Genomic DNA, 23,987 nt, shown 5'->3' with positions numbered 1-23,987 from the left:
GTTGAGGTTCAAATGCGTTACATGGTTTTCCAAGACTGTTTTGTGGTTTATGTTACATTTTCGTGGTTTAGAACGAATGAACTTGTTTATACATTCTTTCAGGATCTTGTTCTTAGATTGGAGCCGAGCGACAAAAAAAATTAAAAGGGTAAATGAGCACAATTTTGAGATGTGAATTTAGGCTTCAAATTTTTATAACCCTTGGAAAAAGTACCTCGGCTAACCCAAGTAGCTTCACCATGACAAGTGGACAAAAATGCCCAAGGAGGCATCACCATTGAATATAATTCTGTAGAGATAGCAGGTTGAAGCAGGTCAAATGAAATTTGACTTGCCCAATGAAATTTTATCCTTGTAGATCAGTTATCATCTAATGCTAAAAGAAATGTAATGAAATTTCACTTGCTACTACATCTATTTATCTTAGTCTTGTTGTATAGAGAACATGACGTGCTTATGAAAATCTCAAAATGTCACCATTTTTATAAAAAAATATAAAGTACCCGAGTCTTTCATCTAATGCTTTACTCATGGCACTGTTAGGATCTTTCAATTGGTAACATTTTGGACTATGTCTTATTCAAGTGGCAAGCAGACATTGAGTGAGTTAGATTGGTGTGTGGTGGTCATGTGTCTTGTAATGCAGGACAAATGAATGTAGTTTTATTTGTTGATACAAAATACTAATGCAAGTACTGTCTTTATCTAAACTTTTTTCAGGGAAAAATCAGCTATCAGTCATAGCATTACTTGGTGTCATCCTATTTCTGTCAAAAAAGTTGAAATTGAAGGAGCAACAACATATGCAGTTGCTAGTTTGTTGTTTAACCTAATTTATTACTTCAATTTGAAATGTATTGTAGGTTTGACTTGATCAAATACTTTTACTATTAGTTCTCCTAGTTGGGATTGTATTTGTTTATTTATTTTTTATTTAGACATCTAGTATTGTCTCCCACCTATAATGCATATGATTGTTCTGTTTGTTTTCATTCTTATCGTCTTTTGGATGTTCATCAAGACCATCAACTGCCATATCTGTAAGGAAACAGAATTCATGGCTTTGATCATGCAAACATGGCCCCGAGCTTTATCGTTCTTTGTATCGTTGCAGTAATAATTGAGGATATCTATCTATACCAAGTCAAATCCATCTACATTCATTATACTAATCCTAGAGGTTCCATCATCAAACTACCTCCATTTTGGATTACATTGCCGGAATTATGTTCATAGTCATGGCAATGTTATTTCGGTGTTTTAGTTTTATCAATGCATCATACACCAAGTGGTTTGTGGAATACGATGTGGCATTAGTATCTATCTACTTCATGATTCTACTTGGATTTATCAACGATATCCTCCATCTGCCTAGTAAAGTGAATTTCCTTTTGCGTTTATCTGCAATTCTTCCTCTCTTGGTGGCATATAGTAGACTTACTACCGTCGATGTACCAAAACCTCTCATTCAATATGTTGGGCAAGAGATTTTGGAACTAGAATATATTTACAAAGTCTACCTAGGGATTTTGGTGTTTTTTTGCTCAAACTCCATCAAATTTCATTCCGGTATAAATGGCCTTGAAGTGGGCCAAATGGCTGTTATTGCATTTTTTATTTTGATGCATAATGTGACGCAAATCGAAACATCTGTGAACATTGAGTGGAAACAGGCTCGTGCGTTGTGTACTTACTTTGTCCTACCCTTATTCTGCATTACTGTGGGTTTATATATGTGTGACTGGTTTCGTCCTTCAATTTTTTCTATTGGTGATACCTACACTTACCTCGCTGGGATGACTTTGGCTGTAAGTGGCATACTAAGCCACTTCAATGGAACACTTATGATCTTTTTTTCCCCCAACTTCTCAACTTGCTCAGCTCATGTCTACAGATATTTGTCTCTATCAAACGTCCACGTATTCGTTTGCCAAGGTTTGATCCTCAGACTGGACAATTGATTGGGACAAATGATTGGACGCTTGTGAACATCTTATTAAGATTGTTTGGTCCATGCTCAAAGCGGTTACTTTTCTGTGTGCTTCTTTTGTTTCAGGGTTGGTGCTGTCTTTTCGGATTAATTTTGTGGTATCTCCCTACCTCCTTTGAACAAGTAACAAAGTTTTGGAGTGAATGTAAATGTGAGTCATCATGAAGAGAAGCTGATGAGACAAACGTGATGACTGTAGGTAGTGGTAATATTATTTATGACATGGGATTAACTTTAATTTTATATTAATAGGTTAAAGGTCGTTTTTCAAAGTCTTAACCTTGCTAGTTGGATCATCTTGAGTTGCACTCAAATGGTTAAATACGTTGCTAATTAGATGAAAAAACTTCATATATTGTTTGCAATCTTGAAATTTCTCTTTTAAAAAAAAAAAAAAAACTTAATAGTTATAAACATGTTTACTTAATTGTGAATACTTGTTTGATCACTTTTCTGATTATGTTATTTTAAATTGCTAGATGTTGTTCAGTTTAGGCGATAATTTTATATTTTTTCTTGTCGTCATTACATCATGCTTATAAATTTTTTTCGATTTTTTTGAGTTGCTAATATGTTGTCCTATGTGTGTTCACAGGTAATCAGTGGCATCAACATGGGTAGCAACTGTGGGTATCACGTGTTAGTACCATATTCAGTGTTTTGCCTTCTTTATGATAGCTACCTTACTACTAACTAAACTAGAGAAATATTCTTAATCATAATGTATTGCCTTTATTGAAAAGAGCATAATAAGAAATATTCTTTATACCTTAATTAGGTAGTCCTTGGGATAAGAATACAATATAGTTAAGACTATGGAAATTGAAAACCATATTATTTGAGCTTTATGACAGTTTCCTTAAGGTTCTCTCACACAGTAATTTAGCACTTAACAATTTGGTTCTTATTCCAGCTTTGGTATTTTATCATGATTTGGTGTTTGCCACACTATCTGATGTGCTTCCTCCCTCATTTTTCGACGTGCAGTGTTTACTCTTGGACAGTAGGTGGTGCTCGAGAGGCTTTCTTTAATGGTGTACCTTCTTTGTCTATATCATATGATTGGTATGAAAAATATTTTAATTACTGTTTTTTTTTTTAGCCTGAACACCTTAGACTAAAAGAAAGAAAACTTGCAAATTTGAAGTAGTTACTGTACATTAACTACTCATTGTATGATTATTTGTTGTATTAGTGGGAAGAGCACATTACACATAGATGATGTCACACTAGAAGAGTATGAATACATTATATGGACTTTTTACTAATTGTTCACCTTTTATGTTTTTTAGGCATGAAACCCAAGATCGATTAAGAGAAGAACCATACAAATTATTACCAAGAGAATAACCACCTTCATTGAAGAAAACTATTGGAAAATCAAGGAAAATACCCTTAACAGCTTCTGAGATTTCAGGGACCTGAGCTCATCTAATCAGCTACACTTCAAACCCATTTAGGTTTGCAATGTAAAGGAAATCAAATGGGCAAATCCCTTTCAATTCTAGCTTTGATGAATCAGACCCATTTGGAAATTTGGTTTTTAAAGATCAATATCTTGAAATATCAACCAAATTGCCTAGTGATGCTTCACTATATGGTCTTGGACACACAACCCAAAGGGATTAAGATTAATTCCACTAATTCGCACACTTTGTATACAACTGACATCTCTACTATTAATCTTAATGCTGATTTATATGGATCCCATCTAGTTTACATGGATCTTAGAAATGTAGGTGGAAAGGCTTCAACTCATGGAGTTCTGTTGTTGAACAACAATGGAATAGATGTGTTTTACAAAGGGAGTTATTTAACTTATAAGATCATTGGGGGTTTACTGGATTTCTATTTCTTTGTAGGTTCAACACCTTTGGCTGTTGTGGATCAATATACCCAGTTTGTGGGTCGACCTGCTCTCATTCCTTACTGGGCTCTAGGTATGCTGTCTTATATATATATATATATAGATATATATATTACTTTCAAATGCTTGAGATTTATTTTTTATTTAATGAGGAATGATCTTGTAAAAAAACACTAAATTATTCTAGTTTAAATCCATAGGTATTCATGCACATTGGACTAAATTTATTTATTGTAATTACATTATTAAAATTACCAATCAATGAGGTTTAAAGAATTTAGGGGTGTAATTTTTTTTTTAGTAGATGAGATAAGGATTGTAGGATTATTGTTGATTAGTGTTTGGGGTCCAAGGCTTTGGCCTTGTATCGTGCATCTCTTCACTTTTCTATGTTTTCTAGTCAATCTCAACCTTCTCTTGTAAATGAATTTTATTTATTAAAAAAAAGAAAGAGAGAGGTAGTCTTGTTGATTGAGATGATTTCAGGTTTATGACCATGTGAGCTGGTTGTGGATAGAAAGACTCTTTTAATAATGTTCTTCTTGTGTTAGATGTTTTAAATGGAGTTGATGACTGATCACAATTACAAACAGCAAAAAAAAAAATACTCTCATCTAATCCATGGTTGTAGGCATTACTGAACCACATTAATTCTTATTGTGTTCTTTCTTTTATCTTAATTGCTTCTGTGATGTAATCTAGGCCAGGGTTTAATTTTCACAGTTTTAATTCAAGCATATCTATAATCTATAGTTTACATTGTAAGATCTGTGCATATTATGCATCTCTATTAAATGCATTTTATCCTTTTTTTCTATTTTTTCTCCTGGTGATCTTCATTAAAACTTGCTGGATTGCTTTCAGAGTTCCTTTTTAATTACTATTACTAACTAAGATTAGAGTGATGTTTAGAATTGTCCTTTTTATATAATCAACATTTCAATGAAAAATCCTCATCTTATGTATGAGGCCAACTAGATTAATTCCATGTCTGTTGCTCATTATGAAAGATGATCTTTGTTCAATCCAACAGATTAACTAACTGGATTTGTTCTCTTTGCAGCTTATAGCTAGCCACATCATAAAACTTCATGCCACTGCTGATGCAGCTTTCAGTGATACTAGAGCCCCAAAAGAAGAGAATTGGTTGAAGAGGTAAATTTATTTATCTGTCTTTAAACCTTCTTTGTCAAATTCCCATGTTGTAGATCTCTATAAGTTCCGATATCTGTAGGTACATCCAATATTGTCGGACAGAATGCCACCCTCAACTGATAAAATCCTCAGCCACCAAGTTGCAAAACAATTATGTTAAAATTAGACAGGTATGCTAACAGTTAGCCCTACTCTTATAGGAATCACTATTTGATGGGTCTCTTGACTAAGAGTCTCTTAGGGTGTAAGTTGTCTCAATGGGGTGATTCCAGCTATATAGTTTCGTTTAATTCTTGGGGATGGTCAAAAATATAATGCAAATTATCGGGCAGAAAGTCGCTGAATTTGATTCTTAGGGTCTTTTAAGTGTTTGAACTCCTTTTGCTCCTTAAGAGTACTAGAGTGTTCTGTTGTGATGATTAAATTTTCTCCTAATGAGCTGGTTCTTATAGGATAATTGGATTTATGATTGTTGCATAGCTTTAACTGAAGTAATTGATTCATGCTTTTGTAAATTGCATTGGATCGGCAACATTGTTGTTTACATTCTTATCATCGTTTTAGTTCAAAAACTACTTTAGTTTGAGAAGAAATTATGTTTTCAAAATACTAGAAACACTTTGTTTTCCTGGATATTGCCCTTGTTAAGACCATTTGAAATGAAACGTTTGATCTAAACAGCCATTTTGAGTGAAACTGTCAAGAGTCAACTAACCCAACTTTAAATATTTATTCATTGCCCTAGAACCAGCTCCACAAAGAGTAAATCACACTTTTCATATACTCACCATTACTTCCCCTTGTCTTTGATTATTTATTGTTATAAGTTTATTCAAAAAGATGGGGATGGATGTTTGTCTGTTGATTTAGTTGTGGAGAATGAATTTCTGTGGGGATATTAGTGCATTTTTTTTTATTGAGACCTTTCTCCAAGTGTGCGGATTGCTCTGATGTTAATGTTATGAACTTTCAGGTGTGTGAATTTATCATTTCTGATTGCTATTTTTTGTGATTTTATCTTTAATAACCTTCTTATTTGAGTCCATGAAATTTGACAAGGCGAAAGTTTTTTTCTTTGAGAACAATGGTAATGTACAGGAAATCTAAACCTTGAGGAAAATAAGAGGACATGATAGAGCCGAGAAAGCCAGAAGAGATCAAAAGCATCACGACCATTTGCTTTTGATTATGTTTTATTTTTAAGTAATTATGTGACTAAATTTCATTTGTAAGTGCCCAATTGCTTCTATTAGAATTTGTTTAGTAATGAAATTTCAATATATAATATAAATTTTGAGTTATTTAGTTTAATATGGAGTTTGTTTTATGATTTTTCTTTTATTTTTTATATATATTTTTTATTTTTTTTATTACTATTTCGTTTATTGTGATTGGTGAATTAGAGGACCGTCCTATTGTTTATTAAATCTCCATATTCGACGGTCATACTCTCTGGATTTTTTTATTTTTTTTAAACTTATTCTCCAATAATTTGATATTTAGGGTCGTCAAAAAAAAATTCTACAAGAAAATATTCGACGATCATATTTGACAGGATGGTCCATTAAATTTTTCAAAATTTGACGGACTAAGACCGTCAAATATGGGCTTTTTTCACATAGTGGTTCTAATAACGAGTCATACATGCACGAGTAATCATCTAAACAGTTAAATAATGTAGAATTTTTATAAAATAATATACGAGAATTGTCTAAGTATAATTAGTAAGCAATTGTAATAAACTTCAATCTATCATTTAAAGTAGCATATACAGCCTTCAAATAGAAATCATCTATCAACATTACAAATAACGAAAAGATACATAATACGAACACGGCGATGTAGTCGCTAAGAGAACGAAGGATCACGTCAATATAACCGCCTTGGCAATAGTAAATTCGATATTCTAAACTTCAAATCTGACATGGAATCCTATCGTTATAATCTTACTTTTTCGTCGGTCTAGCATACCACGGTTGGTTGATCATTTATCTGGCTCAGACTGGTCGTTGACTAAGAATCCAATATTAAGTTCAACTAAAGGTAAGGTCGACTGTTTGACGACTACTGGCTAACAATGAACACTAACTAGTTCAGGAGACCCCTCACGTTGAAGCCTATCAAGAGAATACATGTGAACCCCGCCTACCTCTACACTATACAGATACCGTCTTTATACACACAAGGTTCCCTAAAAAAGAAGTATGAGAAATTCCTGGATCTCAGAAGTTATAATATGCTCTAAAGTATTTCATACTATCAAAGTGCATATGACATCTAGTGCTAATCCTAGATTGACCCGCTGCTTCTGGATATACAACAACGCATCACTCTTTCTACGTTTTCTACAACTCTTTTTTGGTAAATAAAACAGTTTGTTTTGTAAACTATATACTAATTTCATTTTACAGAAAATACAAGTAAACTTTGTAGTGTCTTCTAGTGACATCCATCTGTCTTTTCATCAATCTATCAATCCATGCATCTATCTATCTATCATGTTTTATGTGGCATGGCTACTGCATAAGACTAGAGGCATTGTCTTATCATTTAGTCAAGAACATACATTCTCTCTATCCATTAATCAATCAATCGATCAATCCATCGTCTAACTTCCTACAAATATATATATATATATATATTAAAGTATCTTTATTTTTAAAGTTATTCAAGACCTATAGGGCATCAACCAATTCCATTTGATGGTTTTGGTTGAGTCGAAAAACTCAGAAAAATGCGATAAACTCATAAAACATAAAATTAGAAAAACTATCAAAATTTAACTAAATGTTGGAAAGAGTGATTTTTTCAAAATTATCAAAATTGAAAATGGATTTTTATAAATGAAAGCCTTGATAACATAAGAAACACCATGTAATTTTTATAACTTAATTCAAAGTAACGCTAAAGATATCGCATTTTGAAAATCAAACGAAAATGTCAAAATTTACGTTTTGTTCTTAAAACCAAAAATTACATTTTGATATGATAAGATTTGGATCTCAAAACTATTTCCAAAGTTTTCAAATGGGGGGTAAAATCTTAATTTCATTAAAGAACATAAAGTAATGAAAAAAAAATAAAGAGGACATTTATTGAGAAAAATAAAGAGGACATTTACTTAAATGTTTTTAAGGAAATAAAGGTATAAAAATACTGTATAAGTTGTGGGAAAAATAAAGCTGAAGCTATTTTTTAACTTTTGGAAGTTTTTGGATATGACGGCGGCTGACAGCGACAACATTAGTGACTGACGTCAGCGCCGTCAGCAAGCGAGAATGCCCTAACATTTTCATTGATTTTCATTTTTTCACCAAAAGTCAATCATAATCATTACAAAAGTTATATATTTGATTTTAAAACATTATTTAACTTATAAACAACTTAAATAACATCTAATGAGTCAAAATGAATCGAAAATAATCACGCAAACATGATTAAAATCATTCAAACATGTACAATTTAACGAATAACTCGAAATTTGGTAAGACAATCAAATATCTAAAGAAACAAATGTATTTTTCTATGAAGTTGTTGTACAATTAGGAGGTAGAAGGGAAGACAACCTACATGAAAATTTTTTGATGGTTGATTGAAAGCAAGGAACGGTACGAAGGTCGAGGTTGGTGGTCTTGGATGCGAAATGATCGGGTGTTGTAATACTCTTGATGACGACACTCCCTTTCTTTCCTATGATGAAATACGAATCTTCTCCCAAGTAAAAGAAATCCCAAGTGGGATGTATCAACACACACTCACTAATTTTTGGTAAGGGACAGAAATAATGAAAGAGACAATAGACTCAAAGATTGTGAGATTGTAGAACTCGACATCCTTTTCAATTTCTTCTTTGTCGTCGAAGTTCAACGATCACTCGACCTTGACGGATCTAGGAAGGAAAAGAGTGGAAATCCTTGGTTCTCAATAGCTAGGGCTTGGGGGTTATTAGAGAGAAGGAAAAGTGAAATAAAAGAAATCAGGTTTCTTTTATTTAAAGGCTTTAGGGGTAAAGTTGGTATTTTTTCGTTATTTCTATTTCGACGATAACTTGACTTTTTGAACTCAAAATTCGATGAATGAACAGTCTATTTTCTATATTTTTTTGTTGTGAACCTAATGATGTAATCAGATTTTATTAATTCTTACTTTAAGAAAAATTCACCATTTTGGGTCCCACTTAACATGAAATTCGCGGATTTTATAATTTTTTCGTCCGAACTCGAATTCGAATGTGCTTATAGGCTAAAATATGTTTTCCAACCATTTTGAATTCAATGGTGAAGTCAAATCTTATTAAAAATAAATAGAATAAGATATGAAAATTATATCCTAAGTTTTTCTATAAGAATTTTTCTTAAAATTTCAATATTTGATTTCAACGAGATATGAATTGGAATCTCAGGATATTACACAGTTTTCTTATATGATTTAGTTTTTTTAATTTTTTGCTTTAATTAGTCTTGACTTTCTATTGAGTTCAGTTATTTTTTAAAATATCTCTTTAATTTTTAGAAAATTTTCTTTTTGAATCTTAAGATCATTTTTTTCAACATTCAAATTGCATATGACCTGTAATTCCACAATAATAACAGTTTTAGATCTCATAACATGTTGAGGATGATTAATAGGTCTTTGGAAAAAATTGATTTTTCCTAGTGAAGATTTTGCTTTAACAAAAATAGTTTTGGATATTGAAGGTACAAATTTATCTTGAAAATATCTTAAACCATTTTTATCACAAAAAATTTAAACTCAATAACTTATCAAGAGTTTCAGAACTTTGAAAGAAATTACCAAAAAAAATTTTGTTAGCTTCAAGTTTCTTAATTTTAGCTTCAACTTGGATAATTTCTTTATTCATAATTTGGCTAAGTTTTGAAAGTTCATTAATATTGTGTTCCTTTTCTCTTAAAGTGATTTCGCAAAGTCTTAATTTTTCTCAAAATTTATTGCAATCGAAACTTAGTTTTAGGTTCAGTTTAATCAGATTTTTAAAGTCAAGATTTTTAAGTGATAATTTAGAGTTTTCATTTACTACCCTTTTTAAATATGATTTAAGTTCACTTACAATTTTGGCTTTCTTAATACTTTCTTGATATAAAAAAAAAATCGTAAGCTTCAAAAATGCAAAATGTGTTTTCATCTGCTTCCTCTTTATCTTTTTCATCTAAATTCTGAACAGATTCATTAGCGATAGTCATTAATTATCCATGGATATCTGTTCACCAACCTACACACAACACAACAACGTAAAATGCTGACATCACCCCTCAGGTGTGACTCTGACATTTTACCGTTTCACACCCTTTTTCCCTTTTTTCGAATTTTACAGTTTTCAATCTCTTCAATAAAATATCCATTTTCTGATATTCATCAACTCAATATGAGTTCATTGAATATTAAATCACATTTTTCAACTATTAAATTTATTTTTTTATCAATAATATTGAAAAAGAATACAAATTTTATATCAAAATGGGGTCCGAGCAGTGCATAAGACCCAATTGATGGAAATAACCCGTTAAATACCCTATCCACGTATAATTTGTTAAAAATTACAATTAAACATATCAAACACGTAATTTCTGCCGTGAATTTTTAAATAACAAAAGAATTCTATATTTTGAAAATACATAAAAAAAATTCGATAAAATCTTAAATGCAATTTTCACAATCTACGATTACTAATAGAAATTGAAAGTTCCTTACTATCTCTAGGAGAAAGGATCGAAGCGTGTGCGCGAAAATCGAGGCGATTAATATGGAAATCGACACAGATTGAACTTCAAAGTGGCTGATTTTTGAATTTGACCTGGTGGTTTTGAAGATCTCGACGCCGTCGTCCTTTCTCCCTTCTACGACGGAGGACGGTTTGACCCCGAAACTGATGAAATTCGAGGTCAAAGTTTTCGAAATCCACGTATATACGTACGGCTGATTTTTGACGATACAGGTTGAAAAAGATGAGAAAACGAAAGGAATTTGGTTGGGTTATGTAGAAAATGAGGCTGCGGACGTTTCTCCCTTCTGCGTCGGAAGACGATTTGACCCCGAAACGGACGAAATCCGATTTCAAAGTTTAGAAATTCCTATATATAAATACGACTGATTTTTGACAATATTAGATGAAAAAGAAAATGAAATGGAAAGAGGTTGAATGGGTTTTGTAGAGAACGCAGTTGCGGATCTTTTTCTCTTCTACGGCAATCTTCGAAAGTGGACCGTTTGCGAGGAATCTGAGGTGGAAGATCAGAAGAAAAAATGAATTTTTCGTTTATTATCGCAGCTGTATGGACGAGTTTGGGGAAGATGAGATAAAAAAAATTTTAAATATTATTTATATAAAATTTGGGACGAATTCGGCATTTTGTCAATTATTTTGATCGACGATAACTTCACCATCCGGACTCCAAAACTGACAAATGAATACTCTATTTTGCCTAATTTTTTGTTCCGGATCTAATGGTATAGTCAATTTCTACAAATTATGTCTATATCAAAAATTTACATTTTTGGCCTAAGGTGACCCCTAAACTTGATATCGTTTTCATTTCTGACGATAATTCGACTTTTTGGTCTCCAAAAATGATAAATAAATAGTCCATGTCCAATAATTTTTTGTTACGAATCCAATGGTGTAATCTAATCTTAATAATTCTTTCTCTACCAACAAGTCACTATTTTAGCCTGGTCCGACTCGGTAATCAAGGATTTTACAACTTTTATTTTCAGACTTGTATTTAAGCGTGCTTACAAGCTAAAGTATATTTTTCGATCATTTTAAATCCAATGGTGAGGTCAGATTTCATTAAAAATGATCAGAAACATCCTAAAGTTTTACCCCTAAGTTTTACTTTCAAGATTTTCTTAAAATTCTACTATTTATTTTTCCTCGAGATACGAATTAAAAATTCGGGATTTTACATTCTCCCCCCCTTAATAAAAATTTCGTCCTCGAAATTAAAATCATATCTTATAGAGCTTTGTCGCGATTCTATTAACACGACAGGTATAATGAACAACATCTATTTTCAATTACCATTTATTCTTAGTCCCAATCCAATCTCATTTATAACTCGTAGACTTATGTCTCCCATATTTCGTCAACCCAACACATTCATTAATTAATCGCTCTAATTCAAACTCATACTCCAACCAATCCATTATTTTTATAACCCTAAGATAACAATCAATTCAGCTTATATCACTTCCTTCGTAATATCTATCAACAACAATTCCTTCAAATCTTCTCTGTTCTTTATATTTACTTCTCTCATCAATTACACCGTCTATTATGTTTTACTCATACTTATCCTGATTATTACTCCTCATTGCATAGACTTATCGCAAACACATTACTACTATTTGCATACCATTTAATACTCCTTAATAAAATAATATACAACCTTTACACTTATTATATCCCTACTATAAGACAAATATCTACTAACACTAGATTCACAAACTGCATTAAAATCTCTATTCTCAATACACCAATATCTTTATATTCAATGCAGTATTCTATTTCTGCTTACCGTGACATCTCCTCATAATTTTCATAATTTAAAACCTTAATCAAGAAGGTAAATCTTACATCAATTAAATTGTTTCGCAACTAACCACGTGTGAAGGGCCTGACAAATACTTCTTCAACATGGACACGTGGAACATCCGGTGAACTTGCTCAAAATATGTTCAACTACTTTAAACGATCCCATAAACTGCAAGTCACACGCTTTCTTTCTCTACTCCCAAAATTACAGTATTGACCAGTTACTGTTTAAATATCATTGTAATATCAATTAATCCTTATTCATGTAACTTTATATTTTGCCTAAATCATACATATTTTCACTTATCATCCAATATTGACAGTACCACAATTAACTTTTAGAAATCTAACAACTATGTCTCATGACTTTCAGTTCACAAGTAATATTGCTATCTTACCTTCTCCATCTATTTCTCACAATTCTATTAAGTCACCATCAATGCAACCTTGTCACAAAATCATTCCTTCTCGCATTTTACATTGACTTACCTTGCTTTCAAAACTACCTTTTCTATCTAACTCTTCCCTACTATAATTCTAATCATTTTAACGCTACTCTTAGCTTAACCAATTGCCAAATCCAACATGTTCCACTATTCATAAATCTACCCCTTACCTTTCCTAATGAAATTCATCATTTACACGTCGAGTTTACCTCCAAATACTCATTCATTTTGATCGCCTACCAAATTTCAGTTTTAGATTGCACACCTATACTCTGTAGGTTCTTATCTAATTTTTCTAAAAAAATCTCCTTTTTTTTTTACAAGGTATCATCCTAAACATCACTTACCAACAAATATTTTTAGCCTTTATGCATACAAACCCAACACCATATTATTACCATGTTATAGATGTACTCATCCCCACACACATATTTCCCCGTATAATGTTCTTTTCTACCCTACTCTAATGTGCATATCTCGTCAGCATTCTTTGTCTCCTAGTACTCAACAACCTTTTGTCAATCATAGTCTTCTCGTGGCGTAGACAGTTTTATTACTCGGCCTATCTCGACAATTTCTAACTTTCGTAAGTGTGCATAATCTTATCAGAAGCATATGATCTAAACGAAACAACATTGAATAGAAGTCTAATTTTCTAATATCATAATTAGAAATCGTACCTTCCAAAATTTCGTCAGAGACAGGTACTTTCTATTGGGTCACAACCCTTGCTTGCGACTGTGATAGAGGGCACTCTCTCCTAATATGTCCCACCTGACCACATGCGTAGCATGTCAACGATCATGTCTTCGTAGATCTCTGTGAAGCGGATAGTTGGTGGATTGGGGTCTGTAGGCTCTGAACCTGCCTTGTTGGTTCCTTTAGCCTTATTGGCATCATTGGAGTCTCAATTGTTATATGAGTCGGTGATGAAGAAACCATGTAACTCGAGAGTGGAGTAAGAGCTCGGTACTATGGATATACGGGTTCAGAGGCACTCGGTCTTGAATACATCGGTCTCTTAGCTAAATCTGATCTGGAAGGAAGAGACGTCTGAGATTGACTAATATGTCCCCGGGATATCTGTAATTCCATTCCTTTTTGCTTTCGACCGCTAGTTCAGTCTGATTGCGGTGACAAAAGTTTTTCATCAATTGTGTTAAAATCCAGTGGCCTTATTGTTTCTTGAGTTGGCCCATCTAACATTTTTCTTAGCCACGGATCTTTAATCGGTTGACGTCGACCGGAACATTGCTCCCCTCTATGTCCTAACTTACCACATTCGTAACATGCCACTACTATTTCTTTTGACTGATTTAATATTATATGTTGTTGTTTCTTGTAAAACTCTTCCATCTCTTTGGCAGATATTTCTATAGTCTCACTTCTTATGCATGGTTGTTTTCCCCGTGACTTTGCTAGTTTCGTAATTGTTTGCCTCTTATTAGATTCTAACTGTCTTTCTTCAAATAGGCTCTGAGGCGATGATTGTAATATCCCTACTTCTTCTCGCTGTCCTCCATGTGTTGGGATGTTTACCCTCGAATCTTTTTGGGATTTATCCTTAAGATGGTAGTCGAGCTTTTCTTCTATCCTCTTTAATCTCTTTGTCAGTTGACCCACCATAATCATTTGAGCCTCAAACATCTCCGATTGTCTAATTTCCATACGAGCCTGCCTTTGGGATAACTCCGAGACTACTTCTATCAACTGTTCTAACTTGGTGAATTTACTCGACCCAGGTAGGTCTTCCCCACCAATTTGACTCCTTGTCACGGGTCCAGTTGCACCAATATTTCCTTACATCTTTCCTAACCTATAAGTTCAGAAATCTTCACTTTATCAGAAGCAAGGCACTTCTCCAAACCACACCAACATCATTCTCATAGAAGTATTAACTACTAGTATAATAACGAATCTAGTAATGAATATTATTTTCATTACTAACAGAATGAACCTATAGTCTTATTCTACGCTTGCTAAGCTCTAAGGATTTCTAGACACAGAAGAGCTCGCAATCCCACTACGGAACTACTAATGAGCTCGAATATCAGATTCCTAATGACACTCTATGATTATCACTAATGTCTATGGTATCAGTCAACTCCTCAAAACACAGTAGATCAGTATCCCATACGGATCTAATACTATTCTCTGATACCATCTGTGGCGCCCCGCCAAACGCTAACACAAATCCCCATGTCAGATCTCGAGGTACTAGGTGGCACTTCGAAATTTCGGCATGGTCTCCTCTATTTATGTTAGCATTCCAAGGCGTTCAACATGTACCTGATAAACGACATACAATCCTGCATATAAACAAATAATATATAGTACTAGCGGAAGCCTATATACGTCTAATAACGTACGAAATATCAGAGTGCGGAAGAATAACCAGAATACAGGATTATACAAAATTTCTCAGTCTAACAGAATTCCTTACACTCAAGACAGAATCCATAAGATTACCTGGAGGAACTGACACTATTAGGGGGTATAGCCCTAGTACTTATCAGGTGACGGACTCTGGTTGTCTATCTGACCAACCAGATGATCCTCATTCGTGCTCTATACTTGCTTCGCCAAACTCCGGATCTGAAACTAAAAAATGGAGAAGGAAAAGGTGAGTAACAATGGTTACCCAGTAAGGAAGAACACAATTTCTACCAATAACCTCTTCTAACATGAACGAATAAGCATACTAAATCATTTTAACATATGCAAAATTTTACAGAATAAACTACGATTAACTGGTACATATAGTCAAGGATGAGCAACTAAATATTTTAAAACTCACATTACATCGATCATCATTACTCACTATAACATTCTCTTTTTATACAAATCTAATTGATCAAATGGAAACATTAAACATAGATTTCATTTTATATATCAAAATAAGCAACAGATACATAATACACAATGGTGGAGTATTGGAATTAGAGAGTTGGGATTCACGACTGGATCGCTCCCAGTCGGGACATGATGTTACAATTCTTCTCTGGCTTTTAGTTCCTGATTTTGTGGCTGGTCGCTGTTTACCACGCTTGGTTGACCATTTATCCGGCTCAGGCTGGCCGTTTGACGTGACCGTAAGCAATGGGTCTCTTTTCGATGTATCAGAACGTTCGACTACTATAGATTGTTAGTGATCACTGACTAATCATCTTCGTCTATGCCTATCAAGCGTACATGTGATTCTCAAATATACAAACCATTTGTATACGACCACATTTACATTACAAGTTCACTGGTAAAGATAGAGAGGAATATCCCAGATTCCAGTTGTGACTCCACTCTCATACGCGTCCCATACCACGTATGAGCTTGGTGGTCCCTACCGTACATCCCAGGATAGTACACCACTCCGGATGATATGACGCACTATCCCTTCAAGCATTAACAGACTCTTTAACAGCTCACAAAATAGCTACATATATATATTATTTTCTTTTCTTTGAAAACGAATCAGAAATTTTCTTTGAAAATAAAAAGAAAAATTAACAATACAAGGTTGAGAATGGATATCCAGTTTCCTACCATGCAAGTGTGGTCACCCGGCCTAAAATAAATAACATAACGGAAACGTAAACAGCGCCTCGCGCTAACAGAAAGTAAATAAACATGCAACCAGTAATATTATCCCTGGATATCTGTTCACCAACCTACATACAACACAACAACGTAAAATGCTGACATCACCCCTCGGGTGTGACTCTGACATTTTACCGTTTCACACCATTTTTCCCTTTTTTTGACTTTTACAGTTTTCAATCTCTTCAATAAAATATCCATTTTCTGATATTCATCAACTCAATATGAGTTCATTGAATATTAAATCACATTTTTCAACTATAAAATTTATTTTTTTTATCAATAATATTGAAAAAGAATACAAATTTTATATCAAAATGGGGTCCGAGCAGTGCACAAGACCCAATTGATGGAAATAACCCGTTAAAATACCCTACCCACGTATAATTTGTTAAAAATTACAATTAAACATATCAAACATGCAATTTCTGGCGTGAATTTTTAAATAACAAAAGAATTCTATATTTTGGAAATACATCAAATTTTTTTCGATAAAATCCTAAATGTAATTTTCACAATCTACAATTACTAATAGAAATTGAAAGTTCCTTACTATCTCTAGGCGAAAGAATCGAAGCGTGTGCGCGGAAATCAAGGCAATTGGTGCGAAAATCGAGATGGACTGAACTTCAAAATGGTTGATTTTTGAATCTGGCCTGATGATTTTGAAGATCTCGACGTCGTCGTCCTTTCTCCCTTCTGCAACGGAGGACGATTTGACCCCGAAATCGATGAAATTCTAGGTCGAAGTTTCCAAAATCCACGTATATACGTACGGCTGATTTTTGACGATACAGGTTGAAAAAGACGAGAAAACGGAAGAAATTTGGTTGAGTTATGTAGAGAATGAGGCTGTAAACGTTTTTCCCTTCTGCGTCGGAAGACGATTTGACCCCTAAACGGACGAAATCCGAGGTCAAAGTTTTGAAATTCCTATATATAAATACAGCTGATTTTTGACGATATTGGATGAAAAAGAAAGTGAAATGGAAAGAGGTTGGGTGGGCTTTGTAGAGAACGTAACTGCGGATCTTTTTTTCTTCTGCGACAATCGTCGAAAGTGGACCGTTTAAGAGGGATCTGAGGTGGAAGATCGGAAGAAAAAATGAATTTTTCGTTTATTATCACAGCTGTATGGACGAGTTTGGGGAAGATGAGATAAAAAAAAATTAAAATATTATTTATATAAAATTTGGGATGAATTCGACATTTTGTCAATTGTTTTGATCGACGATAACTTCACCATCCGGACTCCAAAACTGACAAATGAATACTCTATTTTGCTTAATTTTTTGTTCCGGATCTAATGGTACAGTCAATTTCTACAAATTATGTTTCTATCAAAAATTTACATTTTTGGCCTAAGGTGACTCCAAAACTTGATGTCGTTTTCATTTCTGACGATAATTCGACTTTCTGGTCTCCAAAAATGACAAATAAATAGTCCATGTCTAATAATTTTTTGTTACGAATCCAATGGTGTAATCTAATCTTAATAATTTTTTCTCTACCAACAAGTCACTAGTTAGCCTGGTCCGACCCGAAAATTGAGGATTTTGTAACTTTTATTTTCGGACTTGCATTTAAGCGTGCTTATAAGCTAAAGTATGTTTTTCGATCATTTTGAATCCAATGGTGAGGTCAGATTTCATTAAAAATGATCAGAAACATCCTAAAGTTTTACCCCTAAGTCCCACTTTCAAGATTTTCTTAAAATTCTACTATTTATTTTTTCCTCGAGATACGAATTAAAAATTCGGGGTTTTACATTAAACATTTCACATTAATCAATAGTCCAATAAAAACTTTTTTTCTTAATGGAAGTAGAAACATCATTAACTACTGTTATTGTTGTAGGTTCACTCCATCCCTCTACCATTACATTCCATACATTTCATCAAGTGCGTTGAGAAAGAGTTTCATATGAACTTTCCAATGCGCATAGTGTGTTCCATCAAAATATGGTGGTCAAGAGACTGAGCTTTCTTCCCCTCTCATAACCATATTCATAATATAATAATCACACACCAGGGATGTTAAGCCCTAAAATAGGTGTAACCTTGCTCTGATACCAATTGAAATAACTCACAATAATACCTACATAGGGGTGAATAGATATTCTAAATAATCAAGTTTAATTTAAAAATTAATCAAATAATAACAACAATAGACAACCAAATTTTACAAATAACATTCAGTAGCAAAGTTTAGAGAGATGCAAATTACACAAGAGACATAGATTTATAGTGGTCGATATCCTCAGTCCCTACTCCACCATCAATGTAATAATAGTAAAATTTTGAGAAAATTCTTAAAGAACTTAGGGTAAAACACTCGAGTTTTGTTATGTTCATTTTTAACAAAATCTAACATTGCTATTGGATTCAAAATGATCGAAAAACATACTTTACCCTGTAAGCACTCTTGAATTCGAGTTCGGACGAAAAAATTACAAAATCCTCATTTTTTTGTGTTAGACAAGACCTAAAAAATGAATTTTTGTTAGAATAAGAATTAATAAAATTTGATCATTCCATTAGGTCTGTAAAGAAAAATTATAATGAATAGAATATTTATTCACAAAATTCTGAGTTCGGAAAGTCGAGTTATTATCAAAATAAAGACAAATAAAAAAATACCAACAATACCCCTCCAACTTTTTATTAAATAATAAACCTATTATTTTATTTCATTATCTTCTTCTCCAAGTAACCCAAACTCAGTTGATTGACGTCCAAGGGTTTCCCATTGCCTTTTCATCAAGATCCATTACTATCGAATCGTCATTTTGCCTCGATAAAAGAGAGAAAGTTGTTGACGTCGTCAAACTCTACATTTCTACAACCTTTGATCTTCATTTCTCATAAAAAACTAGTGAGTGAATTTCAATACGTTCCACTTGGAATTTTCTCTAACTAGAAGGAGAGTCGTTCTTCATCGTAGAAGAAGGGAGAACTCCATCATCGAGAGTTTCACAACCAACCCAATTGTTTCACACCTAAGATTATCCAACCTTGAGTTTTGAACTGTCAATCATTAACTTTCATATTGTCTCACCTTGATTCTGTGTTATCTCATCATTTTTGACAACTATGAATTTCGGTAGGGAACTTTCAATTCCTATTGGTATTCATAGATTGTGAAAATTAATTTAGGTTTTTAACAAAAAATTGTAATGTGTTTCAAAACGTAGAACTGTTTTCATTTATTTCAAATTCACACCAAAACCTTTATGTTTGATGCGTTTTTATTGTATTTTAACAATCGATTCGTGGGTGGGTTAATTGATCGAAGAAATAGTGAAAGAATCCAAAAAATTTACACAAAAGACTACATAGCAAATTCGTAATTTTTCCTTTGCTGCCGATTCCACCAGTCCATGAAAATTTTCCCACCGATTTTTGCAAAATGTTGTTAGAAATTTTTTGAAAAATTTCTTCAGCTTTGTTAAGGTGTTCACATATAAAAACCACCTTCATTTCATAAAAACATTTAAGTAAGTGTCATTTATTTTAAGTTCTTTATTGAAATTAAAATTTACTCCCCATTTGAAAAAAATGGAAAATGGTTTAAAAACCCAAATCTCAAAAGTTCAAAATTTAGCTGCTTGTATATTTTTGGCATATATATATGTAGGATTTGTTATATTTAGTTTATCAGGTTTTTAAGTGTCTTGGAATGCTAACATAAACAAATAAAACCATGCTGAAATTTCTAGGTGCCACCTATTACCTTGGATATGGGGTTTGTGTTAGTGTTTCGGAGGTGCTATAATTGAAAATCTCAAAATCTTGGGTTGATATTTTTTATTCAATGCTTTCGAATTACAACCGCTTACACAGAAAATACCCAAAAACTCTGCTAAGAACTTTCACCTAAGCCGTTTGAATGATTTCTCAACTAGAAATCTTTAATGAAGAATATCCAATATTAACAACTTTCTTTCTTTCTCTAACTCAAAATATTATTAGGAGAAGGGAGAAAAAGAAAGAAGTGAAAAATATCTTTTAGATCTATAGAAATTTTACTTTTTTCTTTTTAATTTGATGAGAAGCTCTGAGAGTTCTCTCCTATTTATAGAAGATAATATGAGATAGGGTTAGAAGAGAAACCCTAACTAATTAGAATAAAATCTAGATGGTTCAACAAAATTGACGAAACTGAAAGATTAGATAAATCTCAAAAGATATGATCGTTTGAAACATAATATGAAAAAGTCGTGAAACAGTTTCTAAGTGCTCGGTTGACCGAACGAGAGTGGGTAGACTAAGTGACCAAAACTCGAGAGCTATGAGATTTTTGGGTTCGGTTGCCCGAATGAATATAAAGCGAGGTCATCAAATTTCGGGTTCGGTCAACCGATCAGACTCGGTCACCCAAATGAATAAAAAGAGAAGTTATCAAGTTTTGGGTTAAGTCAATCGATTAAGTTCGTCGTCCGAGAGAAGAAAATAAGTAATGAGCTAAACCATGGGTTCGGACGACCGACCAAGAACAGTCACATACTAACTTGAATTTCATTACTTCAAATTTTGACGAGAGTTGAACTTAGTCTTGACTTTCCTTGAACTTGAGTGTTTTCTTCACTCTTCTTAAAATCTCATTCGCACTTGATCTTCAAAAGGATTTAAATTTTCTTGAAACTACCTAATAACTTGATCTTTCAAAAGAATTTAACTTTGACGTACTATATTCAAGCTAAGTACATACGATTTTATACATTGATCGTTTACAAAGTCTTGCAAGAATATCAATTTACATGAATGAAATAAAAATAAGTTTACCCATACTTACTCTCTATGCATTACTATTTTTGAACATTGCTTAACATTTACATTTTTACTATTTTAGAAAAGACTTAACCTATAAGTTCCCCCCCTATGATTTCTATAAATAGAGGGGAAGAACTCTTATTTAATGGATCGGAAGATTAACCATAAAAAATTAGATTTGAGATCTTGAAAGAGGGAGTGAAATTTCCTTTGTCTAAAATGGAAATTCATTGTAACTTCAAAACATTTTAACCAAAAAAAAAAAAAAAAACAAGGAGAGAAGATTCAATTAAATTTGTAAGGATTTATCCAATTTGAGAGGAGGTGAGATCGAACTCAATGACAAAAAATGTCAAACTTGATGTTCTAAAACCTATTCGTTTATTTTTCTTGAGATTTTTTGACTAATACATGGCAAGGTTGACTAAAAGCTTGACATAACGATCTGTCTAAGATTATTTCAAACCAAAAGACCCATCTTTGACATTTTTCATAAAAAAAAAGAAGTAAGAAATTGAAAAAACTCTACTTTTTGACATAAGTATTCAAAATACTTGAAAATCCCCTTGAAAAATGACTTCTTCTTTCTTCTCAAATCCTTTACGTCAGAATAAAGTCTCCTAAACTCGATTGAGATGTTGAAAATCCATTTTTTTGGATGAAAATAATGAGTTTGAACGGTTAGGGCACATTCAACATTTCAATTGTGAGAAATGCGAGGAGTGAGGTTCAATGATTAATTACAAAAAATGTTTTACTAAATGGAATATTAAGAGAACCCCTAAAAGTTAGGGACTAATTAGAAAAAAAAGTCTCTTTGCTTGGGATCTTTAAGTAATTTTTTTTTTAAATATGAAAATATGGAAAAGAGAGAATTGGTTGAGATATGTTCATTTTTTTGTTTTTTTTTTTTTTTTTTTCTTCTTAATTAGTATAAGGTTATTTTGGTAAGGAAAAAACCTAATATGAAGGAGAGAAAAAGGGACTGTGAACAAATAAGTGGACCAATAGAGTGGAAAGGTCTGCAAATCGAGGGTCCCAAGATCGCACTCCACTTCTAGTCCACCTCTTACTATAATAGTAAAGTTTTGTGTATTGGAGAATACTAACATCGAAGACCTCAAGGACGCTAACAAATCTACTTTTCAATGATATTCCACAGTTTGTCTTTTAGTGAGAAGATAAGGGTAAATTAGTCTTTTACATAATAAATGCTTATTTACACAATAAATATTAAAGGTATTTTAAACTTTTGATTTAAATATTTTTTTAATAAAAATTTAGACATTCAATATCAACATAATAAATGCATTTATTATGTGAGTAATATACCTTTATTTTTTAATTAAAAGATAAAATCCAAAGAAGTATTATTAAAAAAAAAGTGTTAGATAATACTAAAATAATTATAATAACTCGATCTTGTGCAATAATAGATATAAAAATAAAAATTAGTTTTGACAAAAAAATTAGGGAGATGGTATACTATGAGGACCAAGGATCACGTGGGGTTTCTATATTGCGGGTCTCCAAAATCTCAGTCGACCCACGATGGTCAAGGCATGCCGTTACCGTTGTGCACGCTAGGAAATTTGCTGGCTTTTCGAATCGAGACCTTTTCGACAATTTTGTTCCCTTAAACACCTTAATTTAATAATTTTTAAAAATTAAAATTGCCACTCACGTAAACTCCCATTTATACCCTACCGAGAACCATTTTAAAAACATAAAAAATTAGTTGCAGAGCTCGGATTGAAGCATTCATGGCGGTTTCACCTGGAAACCCTAGAAACGAAGCAGCAATGGATTTAAAAACCCTAATCTCTTCTTACTCAAGTCACCTATGGAGAAGTTTCAGTGGTTTATTTCCATCTTCTGATTCGAATATAATCCTCGCGAAAATTTCATATTTCTTTCTACGAAAATCTCGCGCCCGATCTTGGAGACGCAAACCAGGGCTCCCTCTCCCATTACCTTCAAATTCACTCGAATCTTCTGTGTAAGCTCTATCTCTCTCGTAAGTTTTATAGTTATGTACTGATCTTTCGTTATGGACCTATGGTTACAGTTCATTTTTAATGGATTACAATCCATTTAGAAGGTATTATGAAATTAAATGAATTCTACAGGAGAGTGTTGATATCGAACTGATCGTATTTATTTTCTTCCTTATTTCTCCCCTTTGTTTTGATTTTATTAAACTTTAAATTGGCTTCAAGACGCCGGTATCATTACTCGTGTTAAGAGTCACCATGCCGTAATGGCTTCTACTTGTGAATTTAAGGGATCATGATGGGGTAGGCAAGCTGTTTTGACAAGACTCGCAGAAAAACTTCATGGAATCAATGGTCTCTCTGAAATCCATCAACGAACAAATGAGGCATGACTTTTACATGTTGAGAACCCATTAAGTTGTCCAATTAGGGATTCCAATGCAAAGAGAAAGTTCGGGTGATATTCCATGAAATGGTTCTACAAAGCTACAACCATTCAAAGCGGAGCGATTTGAATCAATTTTCTCCATTCCGAAAGTGAGGAACCCGCTGGATGGATACATCTAGTGGAACAGTTTCAATGTTTCACTTGAATTCCTGACGAGCAAATGGTTGGT

The 23,987-nt window shown here is 33.0% G+C and overlaps 1 protein-coding gene and 1 long non-coding RNA gene across 5 annotated transcripts in view; both read left to right on the top strand.

The window, feature by feature from the left end:
- The first annotated feature begins 879 nt into the window (after window positions 1-879).
- On the top strand, window positions 880-5,749 carry LOC147396318 (uncharacterized). 4 transcript variants are annotated; one of them, XR_015180818.1, is made up of 5 exons: window positions 880-2,189; window positions 2,586-2,629; window positions 2,978-3,930; window positions 4,921-5,012; window positions 5,092-5,749. It is a non-coding gene; the product is annotated as an uncharacterized LOC147396318 (long non-coding RNA). The 4 variants fall into 4 exon arrangements; XR_015180820.1 differs by having other exon boundaries at window positions 881-2,189; window positions 2,586-2,616; window positions 4,921-5,749; XR_015180819.1 differs by having other exon boundaries at window positions 881-2,189; window positions 2,586-2,620; window positions 4,921-5,749.
- Window positions 5,750-22,941: 17,192 nt separating this feature from the next.
- The window catches only part of DGS1 (dgd1 suppressor 1), a 77,159-nt gene continuing 76,113 nt past the window's right edge, over window positions 22,942-23,987 (top strand). The window contains exon 1 of the mRNA XM_086452015.1: window positions 22,942-23,375. Within this exon, the coding sequence (XP_086308141.1) occupies window positions 23,140-23,375 (236 nt within the window). The 5' untranslated portion in view covers window positions 22,942-23,139. The remainder of the gene's footprint in view (window positions 23,376-23,987) is intronic.

Source organism: Akebia trifoliata, chromosome 8 (assembly GCF_017979445.1).
Source record: "Akebia trifoliata isolate Shusen 1 chromosome 8, ASM1797944v1, whole genome shotgun sequence".
NCBI lineage: Eukaryota > Viridiplantae > Streptophyta > Magnoliopsida > Ranunculales > Lardizabalaceae > Akebia > Akebia trifoliata.
The sequence above is the reverse complement of the archived record's forward strand: the minus strand, read 5'-3'. Positions and strand labels throughout refer to the sequence as shown.